Source organism: Pogoniulus pusillus, chromosome Z, assembly GCF_015220805.1.
Source record: "Pogoniulus pusillus isolate bPogPus1 chromosome Z, bPogPus1.pri, whole genome shotgun sequence".
Lineage (NCBI taxonomy): Eukaryota > Metazoa > Chordata > Aves > Piciformes > Lybiidae > Pogoniulus > Pogoniulus pusillus.
In genome coordinates, this window is record NC_087309.1 from 54,903,308 (window position 1) to 54,918,014 (window position 14,707).

General features: G+C 39.1%; 1 protein-coding gene across 2 annotated transcripts in view; it reads right to left on the minus strand.

Moving 5' to 3' along the window:
* Positions 1–1,025: 1,025 nt before the first annotated feature.
* RFX3 (regulatory factor X3) overlaps positions 1,026–14,707 on the minus strand; it is a 122,034-nt gene continuing 108,352 nt past the window's right edge. For both annotated transcript variants that reach the window (XM_064176608.1, XM_064176607.1), the window contains 6 exons: positions 11,442–11,539; positions 11,009–11,158; positions 6,457–6,665; positions 5,152–5,305; positions 2,298–2,340; positions 1,026–1,373 (listed from right to left, as the gene is read on the minus strand). In XM_064176608.1, the coding sequence (XP_064032678.1) occupies positions 1,135–1,373; positions 2,298–2,340; positions 5,152–5,305; positions 6,457–6,665; positions 11,009–11,158; positions 11,442–11,539 (893 nt within the window). In that variant the 3' untranslated portion in view covers positions 1,026–1,134. The remainder of the gene's footprint in view (positions 1,374–2,297; positions 2,341–5,151; positions 5,306–6,456; positions 6,666–11,008; positions 11,159–11,441; positions 11,540–14,707) is intronic.

A 14,707-nucleotide genomic window follows, 5' to 3' on the forward strand; every position in this document is an offset into this window, starting at 1 on the left:
AGTTACACTGCCTTATCTAATTTTTGTAAAAATTTAAATCCACTTTAACAACAAGGAAATGTTTCTGAAAGGAAAATTATGCAGGTTGCTACATTCCTTGCATTCTATAAATCATCTCTTCTAAGAGCAGCAGATTGAACCACTAGTAGGAAAAGACCTGGAATAGAAGAAAGTCATCCAAATGGAATGTTTTCCTGTATGTCCAGTTCAGCATAAGTAGCACGCACACTTAATAATCAAGTCACTTCTTTTTTAGCTTAAGTTTCTAATAACTACAGTGCCACTCAACAGCGAAAAACACCTGTTCAGTGGCCCCACAAACAGAATCAGTAGTCTTCAAAACAGAGAAACCAGTATGCAAGCAATATCTGGAACTGTTGATTTTAAAGAGAGTTTGCATTGTTTACATGATGGTCAGCTAATCTGGTACGTTTATGACATACACAATACCACATTCTGTTACAATTCTGTCATTTAAACTTGCTGTCTTGCTCACAGAAAGAAGCTAGGAGATCTTCCTGATCCTCCAGCATTATTAGAAAAAAATCCCCCTTAATGCTCATGATTTTATCAAAATAGTGTCTTCTTGTTGTCCAAAGAAAAGCACCTTTTATAACAAATTTGATACATCTGCTGTCAAATAAGTATGCCTCCAGTGTAAATCAAAGAAAATAGTTCTTTTGATATTTCACAGAAGTGCATCTAATTAAAAACCTATCTATATGAAATCATCATAATAACTAATAATTAACATTAAAATATTTTTAAAAACTATGAAAATTTTTAAATTATTATAAGAGGACAAAAACATCGACATTAAGCTTTGCAAAAATCTTCCTTGCATTTGATACTAAGAAAACTCCTCATATTAAGCAGCCAAGGTAAAATGATTCTGTTTACAAAAAAAAAAAAACTTCTTTTTTTTTCTTTTTTCTTTTTTCTTTTTTTTTTTAACAGATCTGGCAAAATACATACAACCATTCCATTTAGCAATTCCAACAAAATAACGTTCAGCACAGCTAAAATTTGACAACAGTCAGCCTTCAAACTTATTATTTTTATTTCTTTCTTTTGTATTAAACTTAAAGGACTGATGTTATGGGGAGGGGCTGTCAGCGGAGAGGAGGTTTCCCATTAGACTGCAGTATATGTATTTCCAGTAGCGCTGCATTGTCTTATAGTCTGAGCCGTTGCAACAATGTGCTCATTATGAATTGGGTTCAGGAGATTCTGCTGTACTCCACTCTCAAGCACTGGCTGCATGCAGCCCACCTGGAACACCTGGTTTATCTCCGTTTTCTCTCTCTTGGCTGGTGGCTCTCCACTTTCATCCAGCTCTTCATCTATTTCACTTTCAACTTCACTGCCCTCATCTGCACAAACAGATCACCAGGAAACTAGCGTGAGGAAAAAAATTCTAACAGAAGGATCTTTATTTTGCAAGTAATTTTTGAAATTAAAAGAAACACAGGGAAGACTAACAATTTGATAAAACACAAATTAAAAATGTTTATGGAAAAAAATCAATTATTATCTCAAATAAATAAACAGACTCAGCTCTGGTCACTGTAGATACAATACGTGGAAAAAACAATTGCAATCTCAGAGCCAATATCTAACAAACAATGTTAACTTCATCTTTCCAAATGCCTCTCATTGCTGAAGACATGATGAACAAGACTTGTTACTCTTAGTTACAGATAAGGAAACAGGTGAAGAGATCTGAGGAGACCTGATCCCAGATTTTGACATACATTCTGATACTGACTAGTTGAGCGATGCGAGTTCAAATTGCTCAACTTGTCAGTACAAGGATGTACATCAGAACACAGCACGAAGAGGTTATAAAGAGTTTGTTTCTCTCTGTCCTCTTCACTAACAAATTATCTGACAGTGACTTGCTTGCAGTTCTGTCTTCTTCACTTAGCAAAACATTTACTACACATAAACTTCCATCTTTGTTCCCACAGCTTTTACCCTACTCTCTCCTATCACACACAACTATATCCTGAATAAAAATCAGAATATTTCTTGTGCCACTACTAAGCAGATTTTAAATATATTTTTATTGTAAGACAAACTTGCAATATTACAGTCATTATTATGTGCTGTGTACTACATAGACAGCTTGTTGTATCTATAGAATATATTAATGTATAACATATGCACGTACTTTGAAGCATGACACAGCTCTAAAATCTGTTACACTGTATTTTTAAAACATATGAACTTACTTAAAAAAAAACACCACATTAGCTCTATTCAGAATTATACACTGGAGAGATTAAAGTGCTTACCTTTATCCATATTTCCAGGTGACACAGCATTTAAATCACCAAACTGCAAAATAAGCAATAAAAAATGGACATAGTCGTAAACAAACGTGAATTTAAGAGTATCTGCTATAGAGCAGACGTCAAGCATTTGAGCATCATTTTGGCTCCAGCCACATCCATAGTGGAGTAAGTCATGTTTCATTCCATCCTAGTCTTGTGCTTATTAAGACCATTATCACTAAGTAAACCCTCAAAAACATAACTAGGTGAGTATAGACGTCTAAAAGATTACTTCTTCAGAGCTTTTGTTGCTTGAAATGAGCTATACAATTCTGAACTGCAGTATTTTAACAAAAAGCCTTTTAAATAGAAGATCTCCCAGAGACAACTTCAATTGTAGTGGGGAAAAAAAAATGGGTCACGGTGTTGCAAATCTATCTGTAAGGTAGATGAAAGGTATTGCTGAGAACAGGTTTGCAACCTGGTAACTGATTTACTTGTATCAAAGAAAGACCTTTTTAAAAACACGTTGCTCACAAGCTGGATGTACATCTTTCCTCCCTTTCCTTCCCTGACTTCTCCCAAGTTCCTTCCCTGACTTCTCTTGAATAACAGCAAAACGCCATCAATCAGTCTCAAACAAATGGAGTACATTCCTTAGATAAATATGGTTCTAAATATGAGTGATTGTGCTATTTGGTTTGTCTGTTTGTTTTTAGAATAGTTTTGCCAATACACATGTCCAAACCTGGGAGAACAGGAAGAGAGAAGAACGAGAATGCTTTTCTCAGCTGCAATAAAGTTTATACTGCCTCACAGTGCTCGTTAGACCATAGTTTTAGACGTATTCTGTTTCAGTTAGTTGCTGAATACATGGGAACATAAAAACACATGCATTTAATGAGAATTTACTACTATTCTGCTCCTCTCACCTCCAAAAGCTTTGAATTATTTTCTTAGAATAGTTTCCTACAAGTCTACACAAACTTTTAAGAAGACTACATTATATTTATGTCTAAAACAATGTTTGTAAGAAGACAAGAAAGTAGTTAACTGTATACTTCTATAGTACTTTACTGCAAATAGAAGGCAGAGATTAAGCAACTTTACTATTGGCGGGTAACCAACAGAAACATTGATACTTAGTTTTTCTGAAACATTGTGCTAGTTTGAAGCAAGCTGGAATGTTTTGGTAAAAGAACTAGATAACAGGCAGTGAAATGAAAAACAATTGTGTCAACTTCTCTCACAGTCACGCTGAGAACTTTGGGAAGAAGAAAGACTTTTTCTCCATTTTGTTTCTCACTCTTGCTTTTGCCTTAGACCTGGTCACATCTCATTAACCCTGCTCCTACTAACCTTGCTCCCTAACCTCTTGGCTGCACCTCTTTTCTTCCTGAGAACTGGGGTAAGGTTGAGAGGGCCGGGGGGAGGTGTTGGGGTGGTTTGAGAGCCCCTCCTGGGGACTCAGGTTTCTGGGAGGGGAGTTGTGCTTTTGTATTGTTTATCCTTTGTATATTTCTGTATATAATTGTATATAGCTGTATATATTGTAAATAGCTGCTTGTAAATTCTGCTAGCTGTAAATAAATTGCTTCATCTATATTCCCAGGGTCCGTCTGAGTTAGCTGGGGCAAATACAAAGTGTGGGGGGGCGGGGTAACCCCCAAACCATCACAAACATTTAGTGAAAGAGTTATCAGGCACTGGAACAGACTGCCCTGGAAAAGTGGTGGAGTCACTATCCTTGGAGCTGTTAAACATGCATAGGCATAGCACTTCAGAATGGGGTTTAATGGCCATGGTGGTATTAGGCTGGCAAGTTGGACTCAATGACCTTAGAGGTCTTCTTTAACCAAAATGATTCTACGATTCTACAACTCTAAATAAAGCTCATACATTTCAAATTCCTCTTCAAAGAGTAGTAGCTGTTTATAGTATTTAATTAACCCATTAATGTATCTTGAGGGAAGAATGGCATCTGATCAACTCACAAAATGATGTGCAGTTTCTCAGTAACAGAGAATATGATACAGTGACACCCAAGTGTAAAAATATGGCCCATTAATATCTAGTGTGTTTTCAAATATGTCCATTTCCCAGCACTTCTGAGGTACAAATCCTCAATGATAATTCATGCATTACTCACTGTCTCAGTAAAAACCAAAGATCAGAGTTAACTACTGGGAACAAATCAATAAGATTAACTTTACCATGCAGATGGTAAACGCAGAGACAACTATAAAAAAAGTGGTTATGAATTGACACTCTAGTTAGGTTTCTTAAACCAATGGTCTTTGAAACACATGTGTGAGGAAATTGGGGTGTGTTGATCAAGACCTCTTGACATGTCTCTATTGGTTTTATTCTGTGTACGTGACTGGTTCTGTACAAGCCAAAATTCTGTATGTAAGCTATTCTTCTCAAGTCAGTGGAAGTAGTCAGCTCACTTGTGTTAACATCTATGTGGGAATTCAAAACATGCAAATATACATTAAAAATATATATAAGTACATGTTTTCTTGGTTTGTTTTTTTTAAATTTTCACATAAAATGCCTAGTTCTCAAAAACTGGAAAAAGGCTGCATGGTGATCAACGTTTCTGAAACTATCCAAATGAATCTGTATGCAGACTTATAGAGAAAAAAAGCTCTTTTCAAAATTACAGTTTGCTGGATTTCTGTGTCATTTTAGTGCTCTGACAATCCACCAATGCTACAAGTTTGAAACTGCTGTGTGTATCTATTTGTACACCAATCTACTGTTATATTGGAGAACAGCCTAAAGCTCCACACAGATGTTTTAAAAGTTTACACAGACACATACCCAATTTCATCACCAAATCTATCACTCTGGTCTCCATGTATTATCTTACCTCTCCCATAACTGCAATAGGTGTCTCTCCTGTTGCCTGAGCAACACGATGTTCTACTAAGTAAAACATGTACTCATCGTAAAGCAAGCGGATCAGATGAAAAGAGCCAAAGCTAGCAGCACTGCGCAAGGTTAAATCTCGAATCACCATTGAGCTATTCAAAAACAGAAAAATAGATGTGTATTTATGTATTATATCTCACAGACATTTTAACACTTATCCATGTAGACATTTCACTTCAAACCAAATATTCTCAAAAGCAACATTATCAACAAACGTCTGATTTATGGTGTCTTCAGAAAGACATCTCCAAGAAAGTTCATCATTTGATTCTTTCCAGTACTGTTGGACACCACATTGTATAAGAAACAACCAGATTCTTTTGTTTTAGGCTGGATGTTAGGAGGAAGTTCTTCCCAGAGAGAGTGAATTGCCATTGGAATGGGCTGCCCAGGGAGGTGGTGGAGTCACCATCCCCAGAGGTGTTCAAGAAAAGACTGGATGAGGCACTTAGTGCCATGGTTTAGTTGACTGTCTAGGGCTGGGGGATAGGTTGGACTGGATGATCTTGGAGGTCTCTTCCAACCTAGTTGATTCTCTGATTCTTTGTTTTTATATATGCATAACTAACAGCACGTGAATGTGCTTAAAACCTAACTTGAAAGAAAACTTTCTTGAAAACACAAGCAACTAAAATAGTAAGAAAACTATTTGATTTTAAACAAACTAATGCTTAAATTATCTGTTGTGTCCATCTTCCTGGTACAAATGTTTTAAGAGCCACAATCTTAAAATCTGGGAATTCAAAAGTACAAAGTAATAGGGTTGTGTGTACATATTACATAGACAATTCTGCTATCTTCAGCAAGTAGCTGCTACAGTAATTTCTGAGGAGCAAGGTTTACTCTCATAACTGTTTCAATAAGCAGCTAACACAGAAAGCATATCTTAATGTTCTTTTTACATATTGAAAACAGTTTGCCTTCCTTATCTGATAGATACTGTGGTGTTTTAATAAACAATATTAAAAACAATACCTTCATTTTGTAGTTATTTAACCAAAACATCTGTATTATTGTTCTTATTTGGGAAAACTTTCCAACTGCATGCATTTGCAAGTGGCCTCTAAAACAATAAGGGTAGTTTAAGTCCCTGCTGATTCAAAAGCAATATTGGATTCTAGGTTAACAACAATAATTTTATGTTAAAAAAACTGAGTATTTTTCTGCTACAACTTTACTACAATCAAAAAAATCAGTAAATAATAGACTAGCTAGAATGTTTTGGAAGTCTATTAAATACTACCTGTAGAAAGACCATTTTAACAGGAATTGCCGTGCTGCTTTAGGAAAGCTGGGTCTTCCTTCATATGGTTTCAGTGCTTGCATCATTACATTATCAAGCCAGGCAGCCCACTGCTCCAGAGTGCTCTGCTGTTGAAGAGTCATCTTGAAATCTGTTTCTAGTCTCTGAACCATGTTGTCATCACACTGGCACACCCAGGAAGCCTGCTCCTGCACAGCACATGGGCAATGCTTGAAATAATTCACAAGCCAAAGCACAGACTGTAATTCTTTCTCAAAAATTAAGCAAATCAACGGGTGAAAAAGACAAAACCCACTTATTAGACAAACTAAAATGCAGGTTTTGTTTTTATATATCTATCAGATTTTGTTGAAAACACATAGGTGGAAAAAGCATAATATCTTAAGAGCAGACATCAAGTAAAGAAACAAGAACAATGTAAACAACAAAAGCATATTCTAGTTTTTAATATTAATTTTCAAAGCAGGCTTCTACCCTCATCTCACTCATCATTTTTCTACTTAAATCTTGGGATTTGCCAGGAATAACAGTTAAAATGGAGGGGTTAGCTTAATAAAATAAGTAGCAAGAAATCAAGGGCAAGGTCTGAAAAAGTTAAGATTGAAGACAGTATTTGTTACATCATCTTATGAAAGCTTTATATGTAAACAAGTATAATTCTGTTTGCTGACTATAGGCAGCAATAGATTACACATTACTTAAAGTACAACATGAGCTCCACACAAATGAAGAAACACACTTTTCACACAACGATAAGTGATTTGGTCAATGCTATCAAGTCTAAATAAGGCTAGCTGAAATTAGGACACAAAAATGAAGGCTCAACAACTGCAAGCCGTGTCCTTAAACTCTATCTGTCATGTGCCGAGTTAACACCTCATTCACCACTCTGTAGTCATGTTGACCTGTACTCATTACACTGTATCTTTGTTCAAGTACAAGTATCATAGAATCAACCATGTGGGTGCACATTTCTGCACTTCTTCAAGGCATCTCTGTCCTAGGAAGCTAGGGCAGAAGGCAGCATAGCAGAGTGGAGCAAGGCTATGAGGCAAACTTCATGGTTTGTGGGTTGTTTGCACGGTTAAGAGAAGATAAACACAAGGCATTGCATACACCATGAATTTGCTGCAGAGAATTTGAGATCATAGAAGTATGTCAAAACAGTCCTACAAGGGGAAAAGAGACAAATGTACAACTACCTAATCTGGAAAATTTTATTTTGCTGGGAAGAAGGAGAAAGTACTTTTCTTCAGAGGAGCAGAAATATGTGGAGAAATAAGCTGAATGAAAAGCATTCTATAGCAAACTGGAAACTAGTTCTAATCTAACCAATTACTCAAGATTTAAGTATAGACACAAAGTGCTGCCTTTGAAATAATGACAGTCTCTATAAAAAACAATGTTGTTCATTCAATAGCTTTCAAAAGCATTCCAAAGCTATGCTACTAAGCATGATCTAATTCTAAGATACCATTTATGCTATCAGTAACACATAGTTCCAAGAATGTACTTGCTCTGTATTTTCATAGAAGCCAGAAGAATATAGGCACTTCAGGACAGTAAGTAGAAACAGACAACGGTTCTGAGCTCTTACTTTCCTAACATATTTGGAGCTGTGCTGGGTTAGCTGCTCTCACAGCCACTCTCCCGCAATGCAGAATTGAGGGAAAATAATATAAAAAACCCCCTCCAATTTGAACATAAAGAGTTGAGATAAAGAGTTTAACCAGAAATGACATAATACAATGCACAATTACCCCAGCCTATCTGCAGAAAAACGCAGCAAAATGCAGAAGCAGCAGCAGAAGCCTGTGACCTGCCCTCCCACCTCCCGACCCACAACCAGCCCAGTGGAAAACAGCAACACCCTAAACCTGGAAAACAAAAGCAGCAACTAGAGCAGGAAGCCTCTCATATTACAACCTGAACTTCAAGCCCCAAGATACTTTGCTCCAGCCAGCACTTTCATTTTGAAGCTGTCATGACAGCAGCATTTGATTAACAGTGGCAGATTCAACTCATGACATTCTTCACACATTATGCTATACCATCTAGGTTGTGCCCAGCAGCAATCAACATCAAACAACATACATCATTTGCTGTCTGGTGTCATTGAAAATGAGGTCACTTTGCAGTATACAGAATACTTCTCACTGCAGATACTCTGGAGCTTCGCTCAGTTCCAATACAGTCTGGATCAGTCCACGATCAGTCCAAATGGTGGGGCTGTATTTCCACCCCTGGGGCAGTCAATTCCATTGATTCCTTCCACCCATCTAAGAGAAAGCAAACTTCGGCTTCCATCCCAGTGCTCTGCTTCCAACACATCTAGGTGTAGGCACCCTCCTGTCCCACCACACAGACAGATACACAGATGGGTTCCACTCCTCATAGTTTGATGGCATCAGATTACAATGGGTGCCTGTATGTACTAAAGCTTTATATTCTTCTTGGGTTCAACTTGCTAAACCATCAGATCCATGCACCTCAATAAACCCAGTTGTCCCTCTCCTCCCTCTGGTTGGAGACAAGGCCCCTCCAATTCTGACTGGAATCTCTTGCATCTTGGGAAGATGCTCTGAGAGTCCCCTCAGGAGGATCAGAAGCAGTATCAGCTTATCTGCTCTTTTTGTGTGATTTTCCACTGGGGAGTAAGGCACATTCTTCCAGGCAGCATTTCCTTTTAATTTGCAGACTTGTGCAGCTAGGACTGAAGTGGGTTTTCCATCCTGCTTCTTCAAGTCTTCCCTGTGATCATGCAAATGAAACCACGGGGTATACCATGATGTGTAACTCCCAGATTCTCTCACTAGGACAAGGAAGCACCTGCTCCTTATGGCTGAAACACAGGGCTGTACAGGTGGGAAACAGGACAGGTTCTCTTTGATTTGTTCAATCTTCTGGAACAGTTCTTTCACAGTGGAAACACAGGCTTGCACAGAAGAAGAGATTTGCCTTGCATTGCTGGGACCTGCTAATCATTTCATCCACCACTTGTCGTTGGCCATCTTCCAAAGCCAGAAATAAAGACCAAGCAAGCATCCCTGGCTCTTCCTCTTGTTCCTATGATGACCCTGATTCATCCTCATCCTTTGCCAGCCAGAAAAATTGCTTTGTTTTTTTTTTTTGCTGTACAGGGGCAGCTGATACTGGCACAGGCTGGTCTCTGGTTAAGCTGCCATGCCTTGGTGGTCTTTCTGTAGGCCCAAAGAGACCTTCTCTTGCCCATGAGTGCTCTGAACACCAATGAGAAAGCTTTGATAGGCATGAGCCAAGTGTAAGGAGAGGTCTGAAGCGCATTATCTGTCTCATCATTGTCACTGAAGTAAACTCCCTTGGTGTGGGCCCCTGAGATTTTGCATTTTGAGATCACACTTGAGAAACCATCACAAATTCACTGTTTTGACTGTCACACTAAGCCCCCAACACTGCAGCAGTTTCTGACTCTAGTGAAATTTTGGGCTGACAACAGACTTTTTCCAAACATGAACCAGTTTGTCAGGATTTTGTAATTGATAAGAGGTGAAATTACAAACCACCAGAGGTGACCACTGTTGTGGGCATTTGCTCATACTCAACCACACACTTGGTCACTTGTAATTATCCAGTCTTGGGGCAGATCTCTCAGTAGTATTCTGGGGAGATTTCTGTATTGTTCTGAACCAAACCTGACATGCCAGTAACCAGCACAGCAACAGCACAGCTCTAAGCCATTGCCCTAAGGTGACTCTCATCACCACAGCGAGCACATACTGCCTCCAGCACACTGGCCCCAGCCGTCCCCAGAAAACAAATAGACCATCACAGCAGACACACCATGTGGGGGAAAAAAAAAAAAGCTGTATAAACCTCTTTTAACAAGTTTCAAGCCTTAATTGAATCCTCTTGTTTTGCTTCTCTTTATCTCAACCCTTTCATCTCCTGTCCAGAGCCAACTGTTTTTGGCCCCATCCTGGGTGCTAAATATGGACTGTCCTAGGTTAGCACATCCTGCTCTCACAGCCTCCTCTCCCAACACAGAAGTGATGGAAAGTGACACAAAAAGTCTGCCTGGGTTGACATAAAGAGTTGAGATAAAGAGTTTTACTGGAAATAATACAATGCACAATTACTTTGCTTATTTAGAGAAAAGTGCAGCAAAAAGCAGAAGCAGCAGCAGAAGCCAGTGACTCGCTACACGATCTGCAGCCAGCGCAGCAGAAAACCCCAACACTCCAAATCTAGAAAACTGAAAGCAGCAACTGGAACAGGAAGCCTCTCGTGTTACAATATGAACTTCAAGCCCCATGGTATTTTGTTCCAGCCAGCACTTTCACTGTGAAGCTGGCGTCACAGCAGCAAGGGATTGAGTATCAGCAGCAGATTCAACTCAATCCATGACAGGAGCCAATTACTGCAGATATGAATGAGCAACACATTCTCACCACGTTCTTGACAGGAGGACAGCTAAAAATGAAGGTCAAAATCACAGGGGAAATGCCATTGTTTTAAAAAACAAAAATCACTGACGTTTAAAGCTGCGTTTTACCTGAACATTGGCAAAATCTACACGGTTAAGATCATTGAGCATCTGGTTGATTTGAGAAGTGTTTTGAAGCACAGCTCGAGCTGCTTGAGCCAGGTGATTAAGAGATGTATATCTTCGCAGAGTCTGGGCAAAGGCACTTACAGCGGCAACCTATGGAGAAACACATTCGTGCTCAAATACTGCTGTCTGCAGATTCATTCTACAGGTTAAGCCTTTACCTTTACACCAGTATTCAGTATGAGTGTCCCTATGTGAATTACGCCCATAAAACTAATTATATGATGTCTTCCTCATAATCCTGTGACAAAGTTAAGATATGTCTTAGTGTTAATGGATGCTTGACGCCTAAAGGTGGTATTTTGCATTACAGTTAAAACGCTACTGACCGCTTGGTTCGCCACTGCAAAAACCGTGTCGCAGCAGTTTTGCCTACCTTGGTTTGGATCATCCTCTGTGGAATATTGTTCATGGCATTTGAAAGCCAACCTTCAAGGCTTTTTGCAAAATTGCGAATGGCTTGGGTCAAGGCACCTGTACATTAAAGAATTAAAACAGAATGAAAAGAAAGCAAAATACCTCTCCTGAAACATTTTGTGTCCTCCGTACTTGCGTGTTCTGGCCTGCTGCTTTTATTTACTAAAAGACAAATATGGTCTAGGTTCAGAATGCCTCATTCAGATACAGATTATAAATAATTATTTTCATTTTGGTTTAGTACGAAGCTCCGACTTCCTCATCTAACAATTTCTGAAGAGGCTCGTGACCAGAGGTATCATTTTGGGCACTCCTCTAGAAGAACACCAGCAACTGCAGCAGTTATTTTGATGGAAATTTCCATCACAAACTTTCAGCTTTCCATTTCATCTAAGCACTTCTTTTAAAGAGCAAAGTTTAAAAAACAAAACCAAAACCACTCAAGTTGTCTGAGTAGTGCAGTTTCCTCAAGTAAGCCTAGAGTATCCTTAAACAATGTCACGGTGCTACTTACTTCAATTTTTAAGAACACAACCCAATATGCAGTGCTTAAAGCTACCATCAATAAGAAAGATACAGGAGTGCTTTATTTCACTGACAGAAAGTGAAATCATTCAAATGGCTGTGGAATCTGTGTGCACTTTTGTTTCTTCAGTACCCACAAAAGTGCTTAGAGGATGACAGAGATTTAGAGGGAAACTGAAGTAGCCCATATAGCATTCTGCACTACCCAAAGGGTAAGTTTTACTTTTTAAAAGTAGGAGGACAGAAGTATTTTCCCAAGAGGTTTCTCCTCGAAAAAAGAAAATCCTATGTCCTGACTGCAGGATCACAGGATGTCCGGGGTTGGAAGGGCCCCAAAGTGATCACTGAGCCCAACCCCCCTGCCACAGCAGGGTCATACAATCTAGCTCAGGTCACAGAGGAACACATCCAGACAGGCCCTGAAAGTCTCCAGAGACTTCACATCCTCTCTGGGGAGTCTGTTTCAGTGTTCTGTGACTCTTACAGTAAAGAAGTTCCCCCTTGTTTTGAGGTGGAATCTCTTGTGCTGCAACTTACATCACCTTACACATTGTCTTACCACAGGGAGCAAGTGAGAAGAGCCTGTTGCCCCACTCCTGACACCCAGCCCTCAGATATTTATAGACATTTATTAAATCCCCTCTAAGTCTTCTCTTCTCCAAACTAAAAAGCATCAGGCCCCTCAGCCGCTCCTCATCAGGCAGTGTTCCAGTCCTCTAATCATTCCTGTAGCCCTCTGCTGGACACGCTCCAGCAGATCCCTGTCCTTAAACTGGGGAGCCCCAGACTGAACACAGTACTCAAGATGAGGTCTCACCAGGGCAGAGTAGAGGGGGAGGAGAACCTCCCTTGATCTGCTGGACACACTCTTCCTAATACACCCCAGGATCCCATTGGCCTTCTTGGCCACAAGGGCACATTGCTGTGCCATGGCTGACTTGTTATCCACCAGGATCCCCAGGTCCCTCTCCACAGGGCTGCTCTCCAGCAGATTACTTCCTAACCTGTACTGGTGCAGTTTATTATTCCTCCCCAGGTGCAGGACTCTGCACTTGTCCTTGCTTAACCTCATTTGGTTCCTCTGTGCCCAGCTCTCCCTGTCCAAGTCTCTCTGGATGGCTGCACAGACTTCAGCTGTATCAGCCAAGCCTCCCAGTTTGGCGTCACCAAAAAACTTGCTGAGCAGGCACTCTGTGCCCTCATCAGTGGCACTGATGAAGATGTTGTAACAGGACTGGACCATGCACTGATCCCTGGGGATCTCCACTAGATACAGCTCTCCAGCTGGACTTGGCACCATTGATCACCATTCTTTGAACTCTGTCTTGTAATCAGTTCCTAATCCACCTCATTGCTTTTCCATCCCACACTTCCTGAGCTTGCTCACTAGGACATCATAGGAGACATTGTCAAAGGCCCTGCTAAGGCAGACTACATCCAAAGCAGGAGAAACTTTGCTTTCCCTTGTCTACCACTTGCACACTGACATAATAGCATCCATTCAAACAGCTGCAAAAAGGAGACTAAGAAAAATCTGCAGATTTCTAAAGACCAGGAGAGTGTATATTGGTGAAGTGGAAAAAAAAACTAAGAAGAAATAGTATTTCTTTTTCAAATCTTTTAGCTACATGTGTGAAGAAACAGTCCAAATAGAGACAGACTGGATTCTGTTTATAAAACTGAATACTCCGGTGGAATAAGAAATTAATGCAGATAGAACATGGCTTCAAAATGTGCTCTTTTACCATCCAAATTATTGATTATTCCCTTTTAAAATAAAGCTTTCTACTGTCAAGTTAAATTTATTAGAAGAAAATAAAATCTATTCTTCATGACATCTTTTTCATACCTTCAATATACTTATAAGCAATATAATCTGTATTGGTAATTCATATAACTGACCAGATTTGGATGCTTGTCTAAAACCAATTTGATCTTATAAATTATCTGTATTAGCTGAACACTCTCCAGTAACAGGGCTTTTTCTCCCTTGAGGCTTCCACATGAAGAACAAGCTCTTTTCTTCAATACTTCTAATCACCTGGCTCATTTGTGCTACTTTGCAAATTATTTCTGTTAACTTACTGATTAACTATGTATTCACACTTACCTACAGAACAAGAAAATGCAAAGTCAAAGGAACAGTGTAAATATTGTATGAATGATACTTAGACATTTATGTAAAATATTACTTCTTTTTCATTTCATTTATGAATAGTTTGTGTTCAACTATGCATTACAAAATTATCTGCATCACTGTAATGCTGATCTTTATGAAAAATAAATGTGGAAAAGCTGCCCAGGCTTTGAGAAAGGCCTTTAACTAAGAAGAAAGGAAAGAATTGTATGTTCTGAATAAATAAAATAGCTAAAGTAGATATTCAGGCATCAGTATTGTATGGAACAACCATGAATTTCTAATGAGCTTTGGAGATATTAAGTACAGAATTTTTCTCATGCTTCATCCTTAAGCACACATCTAGCCACTAACCAAACCTGAATTACCTGCAATCTGAACGCTCTCTTTTACATTTATCTGGCTACCACAATAAAAACATGAAGAATTACAAGATGATTATGGTCTGAGATAACTAGTTTTTACTGGACACATGGTAAATCATACTGTAACAGCAGTTACTGGTAGAAAGTTTGGTTTGGGTAAGCACTTGAAAAATCTTGAGTTGTCAGCTGAAAACTCTG